Source organism: Zootermopsis nevadensis, unplaced genomic scaffold, assembly GCF_977971745.1.
Source record: "Zootermopsis nevadensis isolate Lab colony 2312 unplaced genomic scaffold, Znev_1.0 Znev_ptg000028l, whole genome shotgun sequence".
NCBI classification, from domain to species: domain Eukaryota; kingdom Metazoa; phylum Arthropoda; class Insecta; order Blattodea; family Termopsidae; genus Zootermopsis; species Zootermopsis nevadensis.
This window is the reverse complement of record NW_028259160.1, coordinates 9,332,453-9,356,098: the sequence shown is the minus strand read 5'-3', so window position 1 is coordinate 9,356,098 and position 23,646 is coordinate 9,332,453. Positions and strand designations below refer to the sequence as shown.

The window sequence follows — 23,646 nt, the reverse complement described above, 5'->3', positions numbered from 1 at the left end:
TATTACATATTAAAGTATTCTGTGGGAAGGGAAGGATGGAGTAATCTGCCCCAGAGCCCACTTTGGTTCTCCATTCCCCTGCACATCAGACATTTATAGTTCAGCACTGAAATTTAAATTTATATGATTCTTTTCTGAAAGTTTTTGGTGGTATTATATTACTTTCTTCATCTTTGACTTTTTCCATAGTCTGTTTAGTTTTCTTAACTGTATTAAAAAGCACATCATTTCAAAGAATGGATGGACCTTCCTTTCTCAACAGGTATAGATGAAGACACTCAGTAGGTGTCTTCATCTCTCCATTTATACCTGATGAAGGAAGACCTACTTTAAAACGTGATTTTTAACCTTTCAAAGTCCATGGTAACTATACGTACCATCTGCTTTAATAACCAACAGCTCTGCATTCTGTATTCATGGGATTTGTATGATTTTCACAGTAAACAGCATTAACACAAACTTTATAAGAGGGAAGTGGCATGTTTCCTTTGAGGTGCACACTGAATTCGTAAATAGTTATATGAACTTCAGTATCAAAGGCTTAAAGCATTTTAAAAATTCTCAACAGATGGAAGAAAAAACAAACCTGTAACAAAGAAATTAGTAATTTAAATTTGTATCAGCGAATTCACTTAACAGTAAACTTACATGAAACGCAGAGAAACACATGAAAACATTTACCTTTATTATTCTTCAGTATTAATCCACCAAGGAAGATTTATGAAATGGTTCAGAATAGGAGCCAATAACAGGGTTCTGGTTCTGCAAAGAATCTTGACTGGCTGAGTAACTTACAACTGCTCAATAAAGATACAATACTAAGGAGTCAGTCAGCTCTGAATTATTAGAATAGGAAAAACATGGAAAAGAAACTCCCCCCCCCCACTTGCTTTGTCTAAGTACTGATACTCTACTGCCTGCAGAAGTAATACCAATTAAATTACTGCATAGGTAAATAAAATTGAACATTAACCGGTGACATCAGTTTTTTTATTATAGGTTTGATTCCAAATGGGGTATATACCAGTTTCTCATCCATTATTATTGGAAAAAGATTCCATTGCATTAACAATTTGTATATGGGCAAAACCTTCATAAAAAGGCAAATAAAATGCAGTCTTGACAGGATCCAAACAGAGCTGTCACATGGACAATGAATTGTCACTACAATGTAATGAAAACTGTAATAAACAATATCCATAACAAATCACATGCATGTGCACGTGTGCACACGCACAGCAATCTCTCTCCATTCTCCCTTGATATCTACTCATACCAAGAGAAAAATCATGTATCTTTTGGCTAAAGTATTAATAGAATTGGTACAAATAAAGTGAGTTACAAAGACATTAAAAAAAGTTTGTCTGTTGCATCATAACAGTCACTCACGTGTCTATTTCCAACAAAACAAACTTTATAAGGAACATGACTTATTTTAATATGTCTCTGTAAATCATGAAAACCAAAAATTCAACATACATGTGACAGAAGTTGAGCACTAGATCAAGACTACATTATTACATAATTCTACAACAAATATCACTTTTTATGCACAGGAAATCAATTATGCAACAAATAAATGCAGTGTGTGCCAATTTGTTAGGATTTTTTTTTTGTTATTTTAAAACAGGAGAAGTTCATTTGTAAATATCTTGTTGACAAACTGGTTAACAAATTACAACTTCAAGAAAATGACTGTATATACCATTTATAACCATCCTCACAATTGTTTTTTCTGTTATCAGTGCAAAAAAAATATTTCTCCATTATTTTCATCCAAACATCTTTCTGCATCTTTTTATTAAGTTTACTCCTTCAGCAACTTATCATTTAGATATGACTTAGCAAACACACTGAAGACAAAAGAAAAAAATATAAAGGACAATTCAAAAGAGAATAACACTTAATGAACAATCAGGTGGATAAGGACACACAACTTTCAAACCACAATCTCAAAAGATTCAATATCTACTTCTCATTATTACTTCAGTTGCTTACTTCATGTTAATTCCTCATGACTGCATTCTAAACTTGAAATAGCATCAAGTATATAAGAGCAGCCAGTGTTGACACAACACGACTTCACAAAATATTAAACAAAAATTCTAGTAATTACTTTCAGGCAAAGCTGTACAATGATCATGATGGCATAGCTTCAAATACTTGATTCAGAACTGCAACTACTGAAGCCTTCAATAAACATTTATTGTGGTAGATTGCAGAAGTGAGGAAAAAAAGTTAATTTCGCTGAGATAGTAGGGAAATAGGAGATGATTGTAAAGTTTCCAGCCACTGAAATGAACTATATATAAATGGATACTGCATCAATATATGGGGAAGCAGATGCACGCACTATACCACAAGAAATGTCGCCAGATACAACTCAGTTGCATTTTTTGGTGTGGGAAGGGCTGATTTTTTTTATTATTATGTCAGTAGTTTTTAACCAGATTTATACCACTTTTTAAGCAGTTAATTCCATAAACTGACTTGCTTAAAAATGTCCAAGTCAAATTTCATTTCCAGCAAAGAAAATAAACGATGCAAGTAAGCAACTTTCTTTTTATGAAATAAAAGTTGTCACCTTAAAATTAGGCTTGAGTTCTTGCTTTACCATTTTCTGTATGTAGATGCACAAATGGTGGTGATGTGATTCAAATGATAGGGAAGGGGGGCTCCCTTGTTCATACTTTGGTGTTCCATGGTGCTTTCCTCTACAACATACACATTCATTACCCTGCTACAGAAGAAATTAATTTCTTCCAATTAAATCTTCAGAAACAAAACCATATAACACATTTCCCTAACAGACGTCAACAATTATTACACTTAATATACCATGGCGACTTCCCCCCTCGAGATCGAGAATTATCATCACTTCATTCAGAAACAAGACCAGATGAAACAAGGAACAGTACCATAAATGTTAACAACCAACACACGCACTGCTGATGTCATATCACACTACAGACCAACATCATGCGCAGTTTACGATCCAACAACCCCCTGCCACAGTTTAAGCTTACTTCCATATTATTGTCAAGCATAAAATCTCGAAAAACATTACCTGCTTGCACCACTATTACTTTACAAAATAAGAGTTTTCAAAGCAAGAACCAATCTCATCACACTGTTCACAAGGTTTATGATGCCTTTGGTTACATTTATAAGTGACAATGGTTCACTTTCCATAACCATGTGTTTACACCTTTTTACTGTTCCATATTTTTCTTTCACACGTATGTTGATATATTTAAACCACTCGGAAAAGATAAAACAATAGTTATCACTATGCATTACCCCACCATGTAATGTGAACTATTCCTTTTAAATTTTCGAAGCTTACTACTCACAAAATATAAATGCAAATCACATTTGAAGCACTGCTCCCCCACTTTGAAGAACTTAAAAATCTGCAAAATGCCAAAAGGAAGAGTAAGACAGTAACCATCATAACCATTTTCACTGCCCATTGTAGTACTGAACTTTGCCACCTGCTTGCAATGGAGCAGCACTCATCTCCTTCAGCACATCATCCCAGGCTGAAAGAAAATCAACAAGTGTCAGGAGTTACTTAATGCAAGTTAGATATTTTCTGAATATAAACCATTCACACACTCAGAGATTGAAACACAATCCTGCTTGAGAGTGGATATGAATTTACAATTTCTACCCAAACCAGCGAAAGTGTACTCACACTACATGTTCCAAACCAGTTGTGTGTGATACTGCCACAAGAAAGATTTACAAAATCTTGTTTTATCAACTAGTCCAAATTATACAGTGATCAAAGTCACAAAATGCAAATTAAAATATTTATTAATGGATGCAATTCAATACAATTAGATTAATAAACACACAATATTACTGTGCCTATGCAGGTCATGTCATGTTGTGACCTGCTTGTGGCAGTCCATCAGTTGTCTTTCAACAGTCAAAGTGCAAGGATGTCATTTTCACAATTAAACAAGTGTTCACTGTCGAAAACTACTTGCCAGAATGAGTTTAAGTGTACATTTCCAGATTCTCCTGTTCCGTACAAACTGACAATATCAAACCATTTCTATTGTTCAACTCAGTGGACATTCCCAGTAATAAATATGTCGTCTTTTGTTTTCTTATTGCAATGTAATTTATTTGTTACTATCATGATATCAGACTGGAAGCCACTATTATACCAGCAGTGTTTTTCATAGGAAATCTATGACATTTCAAAATGCAGAAAATTGTAATTATTTTGAAGTTAAAGCATTTAAAAATACCCACATTCTCCACATGACTGGATTCTGGAAGAATGTTCTGCAAACAGGCATTACACAACCTGAGTAATTTTAACTAAGGAAACAGCAAATCCCCCCCCCCCCCCCCCAGAAAAAAACATTCTTGGTAGAATGACCAAGCAATTGGAGACCATCCTAATGCCACATGTTATTTTTATTACTTTAAATTATAAAATTTCTGCAACCAGTCTTTTCAGGTGGCTGCAACATTAGCACCATTAAGGGAATGAATCCTAAAATCTTGAAAGGAAACTTGAGAAAATACGCAGGTTGGTGGGTCATATGCCTGAATATAATGCAACATGGAATTATGGTTCTTTTGGTATGTTTACTAACAAAGGTCAGAATAGTCAAACAACCCACATAAATATTCATTGAAGAAGTTGGTGACAATAATGAGGATCGCTTATTCACTAATTACACATTCATGACCACTTTTTAAAATATGTACTGTTTCTACATGAAAGCTCTAGCAAAAGGGGAAGGAGGAGAGATAAAAAGAATGAACAGCTAGCTTGTATAGGATTTGAAGTTTTCACAGCAACATGAGTTTCAATTGTGGTCATATGGGTCACTGTGCCACGTAGCCTCTTGGTTCTATATCAATGATTCAAGAGAACAGGCTACCTCCACCTTCATACTTGAAGACTACATGGCTCAACCCATAAGATCACTATCTAAAATAACAGCTAATTTGTTTGCAAATGAAACAAGTTAAAATTGGAACAGCAGTAAATTCTAGGAAATTCATAAAAAAACACAATAAAAACTTTCACTTACCAAGACCAACAAATGTGACAATCAGATCATGGTTGTCAGCCTGCTGTGAAACCGGTTCACGATACCGGGCAGAGAAATCTTCACCAGCATTACTGGTCATGTTGGGTGCTGCAGTCATAGTATCTGGAAGTGGCATGTCTGATGCTATGCATCCACTTGTCGGGCTAGTGTTGACCACTGCTTCCTCCACAGTGCTGGGTGGTTCAGCACTGGGAGAGCGGGAGTTATCATCACCATCCGACATTAGAAGTTGTTCATTCACTTCAAACCCAAAAGTCAATCCACTAACTGTTCCTACATTTTCCCTGAAAGCAGCTTCCTGCTCCTGTTCATCCATTATGATGACTGGCGGACGAACTGAAGATGTTGCAACAACAATGCTGCCAGCACCAGAAACTTTCCTACAACTTTTGGACCTAAGCATCACCTCCTTTGATTGGTTGTTTGAAGCCATCACAGTAGCAGCACTAGCAACAGACACTTCTGGTGCAACTGGTTCCCTAGCACAGCATGAGCTGCTCATTGGAACTATCACAGCTGTTTCTACATGTTGCTGCTTCAATCCTATTTCACCACAGATATCTTGGTGTCTGGATCCCTTACCACAGTTCTCAAGATTTGAAGCACTGACATTAGAAGGGGGTACAGCAGAGGGGGGGTTTTCTTCTGCAGGCAACCTGCTGGAAGTACTGTTTTGACAAGAATTATTACACCTGCCTGGCTTACGGTCCACTTTGTCTGCAACAAAACTCTCCTCCAATGAAGGATAATAGCTGTCCATGATCACATTTGGTGAAGACAACTGATGCTCAGCAGGCTTATTTACTGGAGTTTGTAGTTTGTGACCTGAGTTATGTTCTTCAAGAGGAATCAGTTTATAGTCCAAGGTTGTGCTGGTAGTTGCATCTCTTTTGGAGCGGGGATCAGGAGAGGGAGTGTTTCGATGCCTGGAAGATAATGCAGGATCATACGAAGTCTCAGGGTTCTGATTTAGAGTCAATGATGATGCATCACCTGTGGTAACTGAAGCTGGAGATGTAGACTGGGGTATAGTATTATTGCTATTAATACATGTACTATTTGTAGGATTGGCAGGGGTGGATGTAGTTGCCTTGGATCCACAAACAGGAGGAACTCCAATGTTGAGTTTTGGCCCAGTTATGAACTGTGGATTGTTCAGGGCAAGAGGTGTAGCTACTGCAGGGAATGAGGTGGTACTGGAAGTGATGACAGTACTAGTGGGCGTAGCATTAGTAGAAGAAATGGGTGTGGAGGATATGGTTGTGGTTGTAGTGGTAGAGGTAGAGGTTGTAATGGCTGGTGAAGTAATTGCTTGACTCTTAGTTGCAGACACTATGGGCCATTTTCCTGCATTCATATTGCAGCTGCCCTGTGTGCTGGAAGAAGAACTCACATTTGAAGATGCCATACGAGTGATGTCAGCATATGAAGCTTGCGGTGTTGATCCACTAGATGTGGACATTTGATCCAGGGTTAGTTTAGGAGTTGTAGAAGACACAGGAAGGGAGTGCACACTATCGAGATCACTGCTGTCTGACTTGTCAGATGGGGGCATGCTGGATGTTGACTTGCGGCGAATATGCTCAGGTGACCTTGGACGATGATGATGCCGATACTGATATAGCATAACTCCACCCCCTTCACGTTCTACTGTACGGTCATGTGGGGGAAAACCACTTCCAGGTGGGAAGCCCTTGCGTTGGTAGTAAGAACTACAATCTGCTCTGCTTTGGTAATAAGAGTGTCCATATTGTGACACAGCTGGGCGCCTATTCTCATCACCAAAAAGACCTCCATGTACACCAGAACTGCTACCAGCACGACTGCCACTACTACTACGCCTCTTCTTACGCCTCTGCTTTTTTGTCACAACATGGAACTCTGTTTCTTCAGATGCAGTAGTAGAGACCACAACAGCTGGTACTCCATCTTCAGTTTTCTTCTTCTCATCCCCAATTCCCCGTCGCTTCCGACCACTAGTAGCCACTGTGCTGCACTCATCAGATGATAATGTGGCTGACCCATCATTGTAGTAATAATGCTGCATTTCTCCTGTACCCCATAACCTATGATTAACCACATGGTCTTTCTCACTGTACATTTCGTCATCTAGTGTTGCCTGTTTCTTTGGTCGTCGCAGTGATATTTGAGTTGAGAAAGACAGAGAATTACATGTTGAGTCTGTGCCACTTTGTTCTGCTGTTAAGTCCTCCAACTTTGTTTTGGAGATTTCCTCTAAACTATTTGATTTCTTCAGCTGTCCACCACTACCAATTTTATCACTCCCCCTATGATCTTTGGAACTCTGTTTGCTCCCAACCCTATTCCTACCAGATGCCTTCTCTTCATCATGCCCATCTTCAACAGCTCTCTCTCGCCGAGCCTTTGTCCCAGTAACCACATCTTCTCTTCGTATATTATTTCGCGGTTGTTTGTTGCCAAAGCCTACTGGCCCATTGCTATGGGCAGAGTTGTTCTTCGTTTTTCCCTTGCCCTCTGTGTTTGACTCAATAAACTTGATCAAAAACTCGATGTCCTTATCACCACGAAAACCTTCAATGTTTTGAGACATGATTACATTGTGATCGTTGTTTGCCTGCAAAACAACATACATTATGTTCACAAAGCTCGAGTGATTAACATGTAACTGCCCTCCAGGACAAACTTTCCCCACAAGTAAGATGGAAATGTAACATGTAAAAAGATAAAATTACGATAGCCCTTTATGTGCAATAAATTCTAACACACAAACCAGAAAAGTATCTATCATAATTCAACAACTGTCTTGTTTTCTTAGCATGTGTTTGATAAGGTTTGAAACATTTCTGTGATAATGTAACTGATTAACAATATTTAATTCACAATGTATCACCCTTACACTATCTCAGAAGGATTTGAGGTTCAAGACTAAACATGGCTAACTTCTGGGTTGTAGCAATTATGAAGGAACCAAGTGCCTCTGAAACATCAGTAAACTTCTACCAGACTACAAGGTGCTACAACCCAGAAAACAGCCATCTTTATGGCATATCTCATACATTGTGATCAAGAAAGCTTAATATATAATGCTAAGGGGCAGGACAAACATCCTGAACTGCTGTCTGTCATACAGAGCCAAATGGTTGAACATATTTTACTTGAAACTGAGAAAAACTTAAAATGAGAGCACAAAATAGGTGACCCAGTTAGCATTTCAATACAAACATTGAATGAAGTAACAGGAACAAACACTATTAAAACATTACTGTTGAGATATCAAAAGCCAGTAACCTCACAGTAGCAACACAACTTCAAGTCTGGATAACCAATACACACATCACACATGGAAGAGAGGGGAAGATCACAAAGTAACAGAACATACAGATAACCCATTCCTTCCATGTATACCATCAGATGTGAAAGCATTACATATAGCCTACAAAAGCAGCACATGCTGCTTACAGTGTGTGCCTACACTGCTAGTGTTTTATAGTTCCTTTAGTTAACAAAATACAGAGAGGTAGCACTCGATTTTCGCCGGTTTAATTTGTGCCGATTCAGAATGATTTGAAACCAGAAAGTAAAAAAGTGAAAAAAAAATATATTTTACTATTATTTATAATGTTTAACAATGTCTCTCGTACTGCTTCTATACTAAATTGTAATTCTTACATCGCTGATTTTGAATAAAAATTATAAATACAGTCATCTCTGCAATTACGTATGTTTCGTTAACGCAAATTTGCTCCAATGAGATCGATGAATCAGTAAAAGCTGTTTGTGAAATGCAAACTTTTGCATATGCGAGTTTGCTCTTATGCAATTTCATTCTGGACGCTTTAAATTTTCAAAGGACTAATTTAATCTCTGCAGAGGTACCGGGGTTATTTTAACTACGCACTTTTCTATAGGTCGGCGTCTTACATGAATGCAACTATCGCATGACAGCAGAGATGACTGTACACATCACATGAAAGAATCGCAGTCAATCGCGGGGACCAACGAATTGCCGATTGTAAGTGTATAAAATAAATTTTTTAAATTCCCTTTACTTTATTTACGTTATGTCAGATCTTTAAATGTAATGCCATTATATTACTTGTCAATGTTTGGGTGCTGGGATCGTATGTCATTGATTTACATTACAGAAAAATTTCAATTTACGCTGATTCCGCTTACGCTGGTTCATCCAGGTACGCATCCCCGGCGTAAGTCGAGGGCTACCTGTATAGTGTAAAACATAAGTATAAAAGAAAACTACTGATTATGCCCTTTTGACCTTTCCATCTTTCAGCAATATAGCTGAAGCCAGAAGTTAAGTTGCAGCTACTAGTTCTAATATAAGAAGATGAAATATTCATGTTACGTGAGAAAAAGTTACAGTAATTCAGGTTATCCTATGTAACAGTTGAGATTTTGGAAATAAGCACACATTCTCACTTATTTAACTGTTAAGCCAGTCTGGTGGGGACATACCTTCATCCTGCGAGACTTGCTCTTGCGATCATTACTGTTGGCAGATTCCAAGCGATAATTCTGCTGGACAGCATTGCCATTTTCATCAAAGGACTTGTTCTGGTTTATAAAACAAAACACGTCAGTAACAACCAAACAACCAACACAACATAAAACCACTGAATAATAATTAGGCAAAAATGCACTGTTTTCACTGCCTTTCATTCAGCAATATTTCATAGATGCAGAAGCAAATATAAGAATTTTACTAATACTACTATTACTACAACAATAAAATTTCTTACATTAAATAAGGAAACATATCATTAACATATGATTAGCTGATAGTATTTAAAGAAAAACAGATGTCAAATTATCCCTTTCACACATTCCTCTTACTATTTTCAGAAGGTACCAAATCATATTATTATAAAAGCAGAAGTTACTATCCCTGATACACACCATGAAGATGCTCAAGCGGTAGAGAGAAGATACAGCTCCTACTTGTTCTTGGCCCAATAATAATAATAATAATAAAACACACACACCAAGAAGTAGTTAAATGGTCAGCCCCATGTCGTGGCTAAGTTTCACTCCTGGGGGAAAGAACCCCTGGTACCTAAGAGATAGGATGCTGGGTGGACCCCAGAGCTGGTCTGGATGTAGAAGCTAAAAGAAAAATCCTTTTCCCCTACCAGGAATTGAAAACCAGTTGTCTAGTCATACTCGCTACGCTATACTGGTTCTATAAATCATAAACTGTTATATAATTATATAGTAATAAAACCCAAAGATTTCATACTATGAACCCCAAATCTCACCACTGATCACCCCAGATCACATCTTCACAATGCCCATTAACACTTTTTCTTTCCAACCCTAGTTATACTCATCATTACCCAAATCATAATTCTTTTGTTTGTGGAAAATATTACTTTACTCAGTTACAGTATTAAACAATCATAGAAGCCTCTGCAGCAAAAAATCCATTTCGAAGTTAAAGCATATTAAAACATACCAAGCAAGTAATCTCACCTTTCCATCCCCAGTCGCATCTTTGCTCCCATGGAACGTTAATCTGCTTACTGTTTCTGCAACAATTATATAACCTCTATATAGTACAAGAAATAACGTTTACTTACACCTGTACAAATATATATGAACTTCTATATTGCATAAGCTCATAGAAGCAACACATATCAAATCTAGCACATGATGTTTGTTATGTAATCTGCTGCTTTAATGGAAATATGCTACCCTGGAACAAATGTTTCAAGTTAAGTGTAGAGGGAAAAGAAAAAAGTATTACAATGTGGAACACTATAAATGCATATCACACAAAGTTTGACTGATTCAAAAAAAGAAAACTACCTCCACAGACTGCTTCAATGTTTTTCTTCAAGAGTATGGCCGAAACAAAGGATCTACAAAGAAACAAAACACAAAGAAGGAACTGAGGTTCTCACACTGGTGAGTATGAAGGTGACAGTCTTTTGGGTTGTAGCACCATGCAGTCTGATGAATTTAACTGGCATCTGAAAAGTACTTGACGCCTCCATCATCAGGGCACCCCAATGTCAGTAAACTTCTACCAGACTACATGGTGCTACAACCCAAACGAGTCATCTTCAAGACACAAAGAAGTTTGCAGCTGCAAGAGAATTTGATTTGATATATATGCTGTGACTTTATAAGACTGCTGACATTTCCTCTCCAAGCTCAGCAAGAAAAAAAAAAGCTGTTATAATAAAATGATACAACAAACGTATATTACACAACAAGGGCATTCACACACACACACACACACACAATTTTATTTTTTACATGTTAAGTGGCTATCTTACATTGCGTATGTACACAGTTTAATTTAAACATGTGGTATTAATTCTTTCAGTCTGAGGGCCACTTTGCATATGAACATTTTTTCACATAGACCAATGTTCCACAACCAATGTACCACTACAAGGTTCGGATGAGCCAATAATTTTATAAGATATTTCACATTCCCACATCATAGTTAGAAAATGGCATTATCTTATTTTCTGTAATTAAAATTTGTAATATACCCATATAGGCTCATCAATAGTTTTATCCAACAAATGCAATGTTTTGTTTTTATATAATTACATTCTTGTAAGACAAGTATTTATATGTGGATGCATATTTATTGCCATGTATAGTTTCATACCCCCCTTTCATGAGGCAGCATTAGGGTGTGCCATGGGTGAAACAAGGTTGCAGAATACTGGTATAGACAATACACAAAACTATAAATTCAAGTTCCTTTCTATACAAAAGCAATTTGCAGGCCACTTAGTTTTTCTGTTTTCATAATAAATATTCACAAAAATATTTAAAATGTTGTATATACAATATTTGTTCCACCTTTTTTGAGGATAAACACCATTTTTAAGAGCAGACTTGAATGGAAGTGAGAAAATTTAAAAGAAAAATAAAAGCATCAAGTTCTACTCTCAATCTGTAACAATGTAAGCATAATTTTACAAATCAAGACATATATGTTTTTCTACCATGACATATTTTAAGAAACCTACTGAAGATGTTAACCTATCAAGCCTAGAGGTCAACACCACAAATGCCAAAGCCCACCAATGGACACAATCCTGAGCCCAATCCATCTCCCATCATCGAAACCCATCCTCTTAAAAACTAATCTGAATGAAATCCTTCAATCCTATCCTTGTTCTTCCAAACTGATAATGTCCAAGATTTTCCCACAAATTTTGACACGCATTCCTAGTCTTCTCTACCCTACTGACAAGCACAGTCCAACATATCTTCCTTTTTTTGAAGATAACAATAAACTAAATTATAATATAAAACAGTATTGCATAAGTGATTGATTCAAATTCACCACGTCAATAAAACAAGTTCACTCACTATTCAACCTGTAAAGTACATTGCATCTGGTGACAGAAATGATTATGTCCGTCTTTGAACATGGCCAAATAAAGACAACACAACAGTATGAATCACCTATGTCAATACTTCACCTACACTTACCAGATGTCATTACAAGCTGAAAAGAAAGATCAATCATTCTGCCTTAATATCTTAATATTAGAGAAATTACAGACATTTGAACATGGGAGTCAGAAATTATCTGTGCATGTGTGAAAACATTTGGCAATTGGACATTTGTAAATTGTCTCTCACATAATCTGATAGCTCTTGTTGCATTTCCATCATAGTTCACACACAAATTTGGTATCAATATATTTTTCACTATGATATGTGTACATCTTTAAAAATATAAATGGCACAATAACATACAATGTGTCACACCATTCTACTAAGACATAAAATGTTTATAATTCCTTCAAGATTGGGAAGAAGAAAAAAATCACAACTCCTGATTTTCAATGTGTAATGGCCTTCCCTGAATAGGTGAAGTATCAACTTGATGTCACAGACATACTCGTGACAAAATTATAAGGAAAATAAGCTCAGGTTGTGCATGCTATCAATAATTCTTCTCTTCTATTATAACAAATTAAAATGTGTAATTCTACTGACAGTTTTAAAGAAGTGCAAAACTTTGCTTCTGAAGAAGGAACAGAACTGTCTTCAAAAGCAAAGTTGCAAGAGAATGTCTGGCCACAAGGAATAGAAACAGAGGGATGGGAAAAAATTATGCAACTAGAAACTTCGTGGTTACGCTTTAATACAGTTTGGGCGATTAAATTGTTGATGAAATGGGAAGGTATGCAACACAGAGACAGGGAAAATAACTTTTGGCTGGAAATAATGTAATTATGTGTATATTTAAGTAATTAAAATGAAGTATAATTTGGGATACTTTGCCTACACCTCCATGAAAACTATGTATCCTAAATAGCTCTAAAATATTTTTGAAATAAACCTTGCATAACCACTACATGAAATGACTAATATCACTCCTCTAGACTACCACTATTTGATTTGTACTGAAATTGACTGAGAAGTCATGTGCAATACTAACTTAGTATCATGTTGCTGGTAATGCACATCACAGTTATTGCTTCAGTGTAGCCCACAGTGCATCATAAGAATCTTTATCTCATAACTGAAAAAGAGTATTACTCTGAAGAAACAGCACAGCACAACAGAAATATTTAAGGTAAAAATTACTGACCATTCTAGCTTTTGCAGAACGCTCATAACATCTTTGTCTTCAATCATGTGATGCACCACGATTCCCCAACTGTCATGCCTGCCTTCAACAAAAATTAACAGTGATTCGTGCGACCTCTGTATCAATTATATTTAGGAATACTGTATTTATCTGCACCCATGATGATGTTTGGAACTATCAAATGTAACAATGAGCTACGTTGGCCTGCATGTTCAACAGGTTGCAACGCAACATTGCTGTACATGCTTAAAGTGGAAATACTTGATCTGTGTCCAGAGTAATCCCCATCTCTGGTCAATTATATTTAGATGACACAACACATGAGAAAATTTTTAAAAACATGACAACTGAAGATCAGGAGTGACTGACTATTCATGTTCATGAATACCATATAACTGTACCTTCAATGTATGCTTTATTTCAGCATGAATAGCAACTCTGGCAAATTACTTATACTCTCCATAAAATCTTCTCGGGTGATCAACCATGCCAAACGATTAAAAGACAAAACCATATTTCAGGAACCATCTCCGGCCCCATCATCAGGGTTCTGATGTGATTGGATGTTGTGGTTGTCTCCCATACATACCTGCCTGGCCAGACCCTAGCTAGTAACAGCTGGTGGGTGGAGTCAAGAGCTCATGTTGTGTGACCCTGCTTTCTATTGGTGTTTTGACTGGATTACTTGAGAATTATTTTTGTTACTGGATACCAGGTCCAACTCCATATATCCTGCTGTTTTATCCAGAAATGATGTTAAGTCGATGTTGTGTCCTGCTTCAATGCTGTGGTCTACTCAACACATCACAATTCTGGGTAAAAGAACAGGATATATGGACTGCCTGACAAAAGAAGTAAGCGATTAACCTTCATACCAATAATTTTAATAGGGATCAAGGCTACACTTTTGAGTCTCACCTGGTATCTAGTAACAAAAAAGCTCAAGCAATCCAGTCAAAACACCAATATAAAGCAGGGCGACACAACACAAGCTCTTGACTCCACACACCAGCTGTTACTGGCTAGGGTCTGGCGAGGCAGGCATATATGGGAGACAATTGCAACATCCACTCACATCAGAGCCCTGATGATGGGGACAGAGATGGTCCCCGAAATGTTTCTTTCGCCTTTTAAAAATTTGACGCTGCTGATTGCCTGAGAGGATTTTATTGAGTTATGTCACTGTGAAAGCTTCAAACCATATACTTACATTATATTTAAAAAAGTAATTAAAGTAAGGATTATTAAATTAATTATATCAATTGAGCCAGAATACTAATAAAATAGATACAATTATGTATTGGTTCTATTTAAACCCAGATATGAAACAAATTTTGACACCATGAAACTGAATGTTTCTTGAAAGCAGATTCTAGCCAACTATTGGCTTGCTGGGCCAGGAGGGAGACTTGAGATCAAAATGGGAACAACAGGTAAGGAAAGAAGTTGCAGAGAAAGAACACAGGAAGAAAATAAGGATTTTGAAATGGATCCTTTATGAGGATCATTCAGTTGTCAGATGGTAATAACCAAAATTTAACATAAAACAGCCAGTTCAACACAAAGTCTTCTGCAATGCCTATTGCCACTGAGAAGAAGCATCAAAATATTGGAAGTTAATGGATCATGACCAGAGGAAGAAGAGTTAGAATGGCAAGAGTAATACATCACATGCTCTGCTGTTGGTTTTAAATGCTGATGATATTAAGTAATAAAGTTAGGATGGTGCAATTTGTGGAAGTAAGAAATATAAAATGGCAATTATTTTAAGACATGTTACCCCGAAAATATGTAAACTCAGAATAAGAACTGACAGCAACGCCTTAAAATGCTTATGAAGATAAAATGATTATTATTGATGCATTTACATTTTCACTCTTCTTCCCTTACACTGTTTGTCTTGTGATGAGGAAACAGATTTCTTACTACCCTGAAGAAAACTTGACCAACATTCTGGTGCTTAATCTGAAGTTAACCTTTTCAGAAAAACTTCAAGCTAACCCTTTTAAGCCCTGTCAATGAAGTACATATACTACCCATTTTAATAACAAGTAACTACATTTTTTCCAGAGTGTATCTATAGGTTTTGTATGATTCTCAGAGTAAATAGTAATTGTTTCCTAAAATAGCATTAACCAATTGATCTTTCTAATACAGATGTCCTGTGTTTTCTTTGTGGTAGGGACTGAATTATTACATATTATTCAGGGAACTTCAGTTTCAAAGAGTTAAAGATGTGGGCATTTACACAGTTAACCAGTTAAGTGGACATGACACGATGACAAATACAGCCCTATTTTTATTATAATGATTGCGACATTTATGCGCATCATGTCTTATATGGCAGCTATGATTTTTGGCAATGCAAGCACAACTTATGTGCTTATCAGCCCTTCAGTTCTGAGTGGAGATGCTTACTGACTGAAAGTAGGCATAGTTAAGACTTTCAACATTAAAGTGGAGCCTAGCAAATTGATTAGCATGTGTAGCAGCAGTAGTACAACAAAATGGATGCAGTGACATTTCTAAGAGTGAACATAGCTGTAACACTAACATGAAACATGAAAATTTCATCAAGCTGCCAACAAAGCATCACATGAGATTATGTCAGTGACATGCATCATGGTATATGGACAAAGATTGATGCTATATGCCAAATATTTCCTACTTAATGGCAGTAAGCCACTGGAACATGGTACAATCAACAATTTTTATAAAAAGCAAGCCAAACTCAAAACTAAAATCTAGAAACTAATGGAATGGCATGGGCTGACATGAAATAATGAAGTCACTAGTATCTTTATGTTCCAACAGCAGCCAGATAAGAGTTATTTTTCAAAGAGGAAAATACAGGAAAAATTATGCACTTGTTACAGCTCCAAAGAAAATTTCACGTTGATGCTGGGTTGAGTGCTACAATCATGACTTGTGCATGACTCTATGGTAGCTCATTAAGAGGTGGAAGAGGAGTGTGACTGAACAAGTAACGAACTCATAGAAATACATGTCCAAAAACACTGTAGACAATTATACCATATGGGCCAACATTCAAAAGTGACCCATAATTAACAGACCTGAAGTATGAATTCCATAATTTGTACACCACAATTTTGAAGTGCTGCAAGGACCAATTTAGCTGGTTTTCCCTTTAAACTGATCTTTCAAACAATTGTTTCATAAATATATAATGAAAAATGGCAATAATACTGGATTTTTAAGAATTCAAAGCTTCTAAAATTTGTTGGACACTGTAACATTTAAATTTTGGTAGACTTTTAATAACATACAAAAGGAGAAATAACTCCGAAATATATACAGCGGTTAGAGAGCTTGAATGTAAATTTGGAAGCTCAAGATATGCTCATTGTACATTTATAAATACTTCTATAGGCCATTTTCCATTACAATTCATATGCTTAATACATCTTTAAAATGCTGTAACAATTTCTAAAAAAGTATTATAGATATATACAAATGAAGTTCATGTTTCTACATAACCAATGCAAAGATACTGCAAATTGTTAGTGACTGCTAGTAGCAGACATCTTTAAAATAAAACTTGAAACAAACATATCTAGAATCATATCCATGATGAAGTCGAGACAGTGGGAAGCTTATTCTGGGACCCTCCATGAATGCATTAGAGTGAAACCATGCACACAGTCACTTAAGCATCCCTAATTTTGTCTGAACGCAATAACAGAAATTTAATGTTTTCATCTAACAACATATTGCTGCATTTCTACCAAAGTACAGTACCATAATATGGATATATTATATGTAATTTTAAACTTTCAAGAACTCCTTATTGAGAATATTTTGTAAACAAGTAATTTCCTCATTCATTAAACAAGTGATGTGATATATAAAAACCAAGCCAGAGTACTACCACTGCTTACAGATGCAAGATAAGTGATCATCTAAACAACAGAAGTTATAATTTAATTTAGAAAGTACCCTCTAGTTCAACAAATGTAAGACAGTAGATATTATATTTGACATGGATACAAACTTTTTACACATGAAACCAGAATGTTAATGCAACAGGTTAACCTTAAATAATGCAAAAGTTTCCTCTACATGAACCACTATTATGCAGTAAGTGTTGGTGGTGCAGGGATTAAAGAATTGCACAATCACAAAAACGCAAATGTTTCAACATTAAACAGATAAACCACAAATTTATGTGAACTTGTGTAACTAAATTAAACCTTATTTACTGAAACCTACACCACATCAGGTAACTGTCCATAAATGTAAATATGTTCAACATTTCTTCTGCATGCAATTTATGCTGTGTTAAAACGCTTCATTTCTTGCTGTTTAGTTTATCTACTAACAAATAATAAGACAAAAAAAAAAACATGAGCTTTAACTGTAATTTAAACACCAAGATTCGTAGTTGATTATGCCATAAAAATAAACTGGAATGCTAACTTAGAGGCATCAATTCTCAGGACTTCTCACAAAGGTAATTTTCAAGTGGGTGAACAAATATTAGTCAACAGCTTACAGTGCTTCCAAGTACATACAAAAACAAACTACTACTACTGCAGGGAACAGCAACCCATTAGCCACTTTTATTTCACACTGGACATTTTATACAGATATAAAATCTGAACACTCCTACAGCACCATCTATTAAAAGAATTTGATCACATTATACACACCAGGTGTCCACAAATTATCAGACAATTCAAAGGGTGTGTAATTAGTTATTTTTAACACAAAAAAACTTTATGTACCACAGAATAATTATATAACAATCAAGCTTTTTCACATGCAGTAATGGAAGTTCATAAACAAGTTTTTCATGTGTGTTATAAATAAATAACAACATGCGGTACAAATCAGCTACTAATTTATGACTGCCTGTATTTCATAGTAGACACCAATTATGACTGTAAATTTAATTAACATGGTAAAAAGACTGAAAATTAAAAATATCCTTCATTGTGTAGGTAAATTTTTTAACAACTAAAAACATTAGGGATGTATTTTATTAGAAAATAGCATGTCTACTCACTTTCCCAATGAACAGCTTCTCTTAGTACTAAAATAGTCCAATTCAGATGACTATGGCTTCATGATTCATTGCAGAGCTGCACAAAACTGATACAATTCCCTTCTCTACTTTAATGAAACTGGCATTCAATGTATTTTAACATATCACTTCATATACAAAAAATACAAAAAGTATTCAATAAACAAGAAAGTAGCAGCAAAGAAACAGGAAACAATCTTCCACATTTTCCCCAAAACTTTAATGAATATTTAGCTAACAGATCAAGTGTGCAATGAAACAAGAGCTATAAAATGTAGCAATGAGTAAGCTCCCCACAGCAGTTTACCAAGAAAGATTTTAGGTTCTCCCGGTAGTGAGTAATGTCTACCTGACTACATGGCACTACAACCCAGAAGACAGCCATCTTTTGTACTCACCACCATGATAATCTCAAACCACACTAAGAACTATAAAACATTCCAGGTATATACTTATGTCTCTTCACCAAACTCCAGAACAAAATTATGATATAAAGCCAAATAATGATTTCTTTGAAAACATGGCAAACTGAAATATCTGAAAATTACAAGAACAAATCAAAATTGCATAACTGCCACGATTCAGTTCAGAATCTTATCTTTTCCATCTAAAAATCTAAACATGTTTATAAAACTAACAAATTTTGGTCTTACCCTAAAGAAAAACACTATGAAGGTAAAAATTACACAATGATGGACTTTTACAATTTATAATTTTTATAAACAGCTGGGGTTGTCACAGAAAGAATGAGATGGGCAGGACACACAGAACAAGGAAAGACCAGAAATTAATAATTTTTTGTTACAAAACCCATAGAGAACAGACCCACATGGAAAACCTAGGTGTATAGGAGATTAAAATAAATCTTACAGAAAGAGGGTGCAAAGATGTGGAATGGATTCAAATGGCTCTATATACTGTTCAGTGACAGGCTCTTGTTAACATCATAATGAACCTTAGGGTTCAATGTAAGCAGGAAATTTCTGGTCAAAGAAGTGACAAATCAGTTACATATGAGAGACTGCTCCATCAGTTTTAAGAAATTGTGGTAAATGTAACACATGTAAACTTAAGAAATGAATTAACCTCAGGCCACAAGCTCTAGATGTTACACGCAAAATTCAAGTCACTGTTCCTGATAAATTTAACAAAGCACAGAAATGCAGCAGAGGACCACAATTTTCCCAAGTAAATCTGTCTGCCCAGTTACTATGCAAAGATGTGAATCGTCACAAAGAAATATAACAATTTAATGTTAAAATTTACCTGCTACTAATGACATCTTCCAATAAAAGCACTTTTCATGCAGTTAATTACTCCTTTTTTTGTTAATTTAAACAAAATTATAAACAACATTAAACACTAAAACATTTCAATTTAAACATTCAAGTGTTGCAGAAACTTAAACCATAAACTTGATAACCGAACTGTTTTGTGGCCCTGAACTGTTATTTATTTAAATGATTTGGCAGTACATGTACCAACATTATTATACCCATCATCCAAATGATGTTCATTTTATGAATGCACTGATAAAAGAAAAATAACAGAAAAAATCAATATCACTGTGTGTCATTGTTGTCATAACTACTAGCACAAATCCACTACACAACTGCACCGCCACCACAATGCAACAATACATAAGCATGCAAATGAATAACCATATGCACCATTGCATTTCGCATCACATGAACAGTATGTTAGAAAGAAATAAAAGAAAAAAATGACAAAAACAAATGGTTTCCACAACAATAGTTACTGAATAATTTAGAGTCTGAAATCAGACAAAACAGTTTCCAATCACTACCTAATTATATTTAATGTTCAACACTCAAGTACAACAATGCGATGATTATTATAAAGGGAACTATCCCGAGACACCACTGCCTTGAAAATCACAAATCAACAGTGGGACACCATAGTATTGCCAATAACATGGAATTTAAAACAAATTTTGCATACAAAAAATTGAACAGGACTAGCCATTAGGTTTCCCACATACTGAATTTTGTTCAGTCATGAAAAAATATAAAATAATAAAGGATTTTGGAAATTAGTTTTTAAACGAATAACATATCACTAGGACATATGAACCACACACCTATTGTTTTTAAGTCTAACAATGTGTCCTGTACTGGTGACAATTCAAGGTGAAGAGGCTAGTAGATGATACATAATACTAATATTTGTAACTGCATATTTATTTCATGTACATGCAATTATCTTGTGTCACCAAAACACCTTAAACCTTAAATATAACCATGGGATTATATAAGTTCGTTTTGAAAAGAAAATGAAAATCATGAATCATGACTGACACAAATAAGAACAGCTACAAAAATATATTTTCTACAAAAGACAAAAATGACAGAGGCAATGCGTGGGGTGGGGTATGTTTCCCAAAATGATGAATACAGATTATAATTCCAAATATTAACCTCAAGCGTATATATCTTTTCAGGACACAATGTATATATAAGACAAATGACAATTTCAAATATGAGAAAAAAACTTATGTAAAGGTGAGAGATGAAACTTTCAGATACTTAAAAGAAAGGAAATAATTGTTCTCAGATTATGTGGTAACACCCATAATATGCAGGAAGATAATTAAAATATTCCAAGCACCAAGAAAGGCCCCCACCAAAAGCAAAACATAATTAGTTTAATATCCTCAAACTTAAAAATAATACAAACTGATATTTCTTATGTTACATAAATGTGAAGCATTTACACTTTGGTCTTTTTGATCTACTGATTAATGGTACAGCAACATGATAACAAAAACAGAACTGGAGCACTAGCCCACATAGTTTGTTACAGTTTTCCTCGTACATTATTCAGGCCCTGCGAACCAATTACGTAGGGACTTCACTGAAAGGATCCTAGCACTGCATGCTGTTGTCCCTTCACATAATTTTCAAAAACTCCAATCAAGTTGATAAACTGTGAACTAAATGGCCACTTCTGAACCTACTTATAAGCAGTAATAAAGGCCTAAGCACATGTGCATTTGTGAATGTGTGTGCAGGAAGAGGATGAAGGGAAAAACAGAACACTATCAATAATTTTGTTGAAAAACAGAAAAACAAACCACCTCCCCATCACTAAACTCCACTTTCTTTCTTTTCCCTATAATCAATCAATCAATCACTCACCACTAAGGTCCATAAATGTAAACCCACAAAAATTCCTCCAATGTGTTAACGGGACACTCCCATACATATGGTTGTCTTGGGTTTCAATCACACTACTACCTCCATCGAGCTGCTTCCTCCCGCCATGGTGCTTTTTGTTCTCCACTTGCTTATCATCATCACCTGAATAGACCAGGAAATTTTCAAGGGTCAGGTTACTGAGGAATAGTGGCCAAATTAATGCAATACATCGTATTAGTGGAAGAGAAAATGAAAGAGAAAAATAAAGGAGAGGCACTTCATACTGTAACACAAGCAGATCATTATATAAGCTTCTTTCAACTATGGATGCAATGTGTGCAAGCACAACTGGTGATAACCCAAACTCCTACTACCATTACCAGATAATCAAAACTACAGGATACAATTACAGTGCATCCAATGACAAAGTTAAATGCAACTGATACTTCCCAGCTCCAAGTAGGAACAACATGACTCACTGCCAAGCACTACAAGATTTTCCTGGCATGAGTCAAGTAATGCTCCTAAAAACAGTAAAAATCAACTTACCTATGTCATAAGACGTCCTGAAAAACCTGTTCCTGCACAAGCACTCTCTCTCTATGCAATTAAAGAAGTTTAAATGCACACAAGACACTTCTTCATAAGTTTTCCTTTTACTATTCCTCCATCCGCAGGCTTTGTCTTTCAAATTACCCCACAAATAAAAGTGACATGGGGTAAGACCGTGCTGACCATAAACCATTACATATTGTTATTCTGTCAAAAAATATCCTTTCCACAGCCTTCAGAGAATTGTCTGAGGTGTGGGCAGTTGCTGAATCCTGCTAAAATGAGCATGATGGTTCCTCATCTGTAAGCTGCGTGAAGAAATCTGTAAATATTAGTCTCCATACCAATCAGAACTGTTTCTGCAGAGTACGGACCCAACAATTTGTTTAGCATCCATTATGCATCACACAGCAAGAGGAATTTTGTGAATGAACAGAACTTTATAGCAATATTAAATTTCACATGACTCATTCAGAAAATCATGCTGTTCAACAGTATAATGAACCTAGTCACATAAATAACTATTAATTAACATGTCATACACAGTTACACCACTGTCTGAATAATTTTGGTAGCAGATGCTGAGTGCTTGGTAACAAGTCAATAATTCCTGCAGGTAGCCATTAAGTAACAAGTGCATTCAACTTCATCAGTGGACACGCTGTACAATGCACAACAATGTAAACATCTTCATCTGATATATGAGTGGTGTTCAAATGTTGCCAAATTGCCCAAAAAATCTTGCAGGAGAGACACCTTTGTAATTATCAAGAACTTCCTTTTTCAGAAAAGTCCCATTTCTCAGAAGCTTTCTTATTTGTCATACTGGCAAAGGAACTTTTAAGGTGATACAAACACCTCATGAACACTACACCTCAAGAATTTATCAGTGGAGTGGCTACTGCAGTTACACATTTCTTTGGTGGAAATGAAGATTAGTGCCACTTTTCTTTACTGGAGAATTCGCCTTCTAGAAACAAAATGTCAAGCCAATACTTCAATACAGATTGTACTCCTCCTGAAATGACAGATTCAGACCTGCTGACAAATCCTTGCAAAATTTGCTGAATCTGTTGTGATATGGTTGTACAATTATGAACACCAAAATTCTTCAAGTTTCATTTAGTTCTTGCACTAATATTCTTCTGCTACTATTTATAATCTCATACATCAGCACAAATGCCACACAACCAATAGAAGGTACTGACTGTTCTTAATGTGCTTCCATCACTATTCAGAGTA

General features: G+C 35.7%; 1 protein-coding gene across 6 annotated transcripts in view; it reads right to left on the bottom strand.

Annotated features, from left to right (window-relative positions):
• Positions 1 to 968: 968 nt before the first annotated feature.
• Positions 969 to 23,646, bottom strand: part of LOC110836578 (uncharacterized) — a 43,107-nt gene continuing 20,429 nt past the window's right edge. For 4 of the 6 annotated variants that reach the window (XM_022077905.2, XM_087356801.1, XM_087356804.1 and 1 more), the window contains 5 exons: positions 21,853 to 22,014; positions 10,551 to 10,606; positions 9,537 to 9,635; positions 5,061 to 7,677; positions 969 to 3,542 (listed from right to left, as the gene is read on the bottom strand). In XM_022077905.2, the coding sequence (XP_021933597.1) occupies positions 3,463 to 3,542; positions 5,061 to 7,677; positions 9,537 to 9,635; positions 10,551 to 10,606; positions 21,853 to 22,014 (3,014 nt within the window). In that variant the 3' untranslated portion in view covers positions 969 to 3,462. The remainder of the gene's footprint in view (positions 3,543 to 5,060; positions 7,678 to 9,536; positions 9,636 to 10,550; positions 10,607 to 21,852; positions 22,015 to 23,646) is intronic. The other 2 variants (XM_087356803.1, XM_087356805.1) reach the window with 1 other exon arrangement.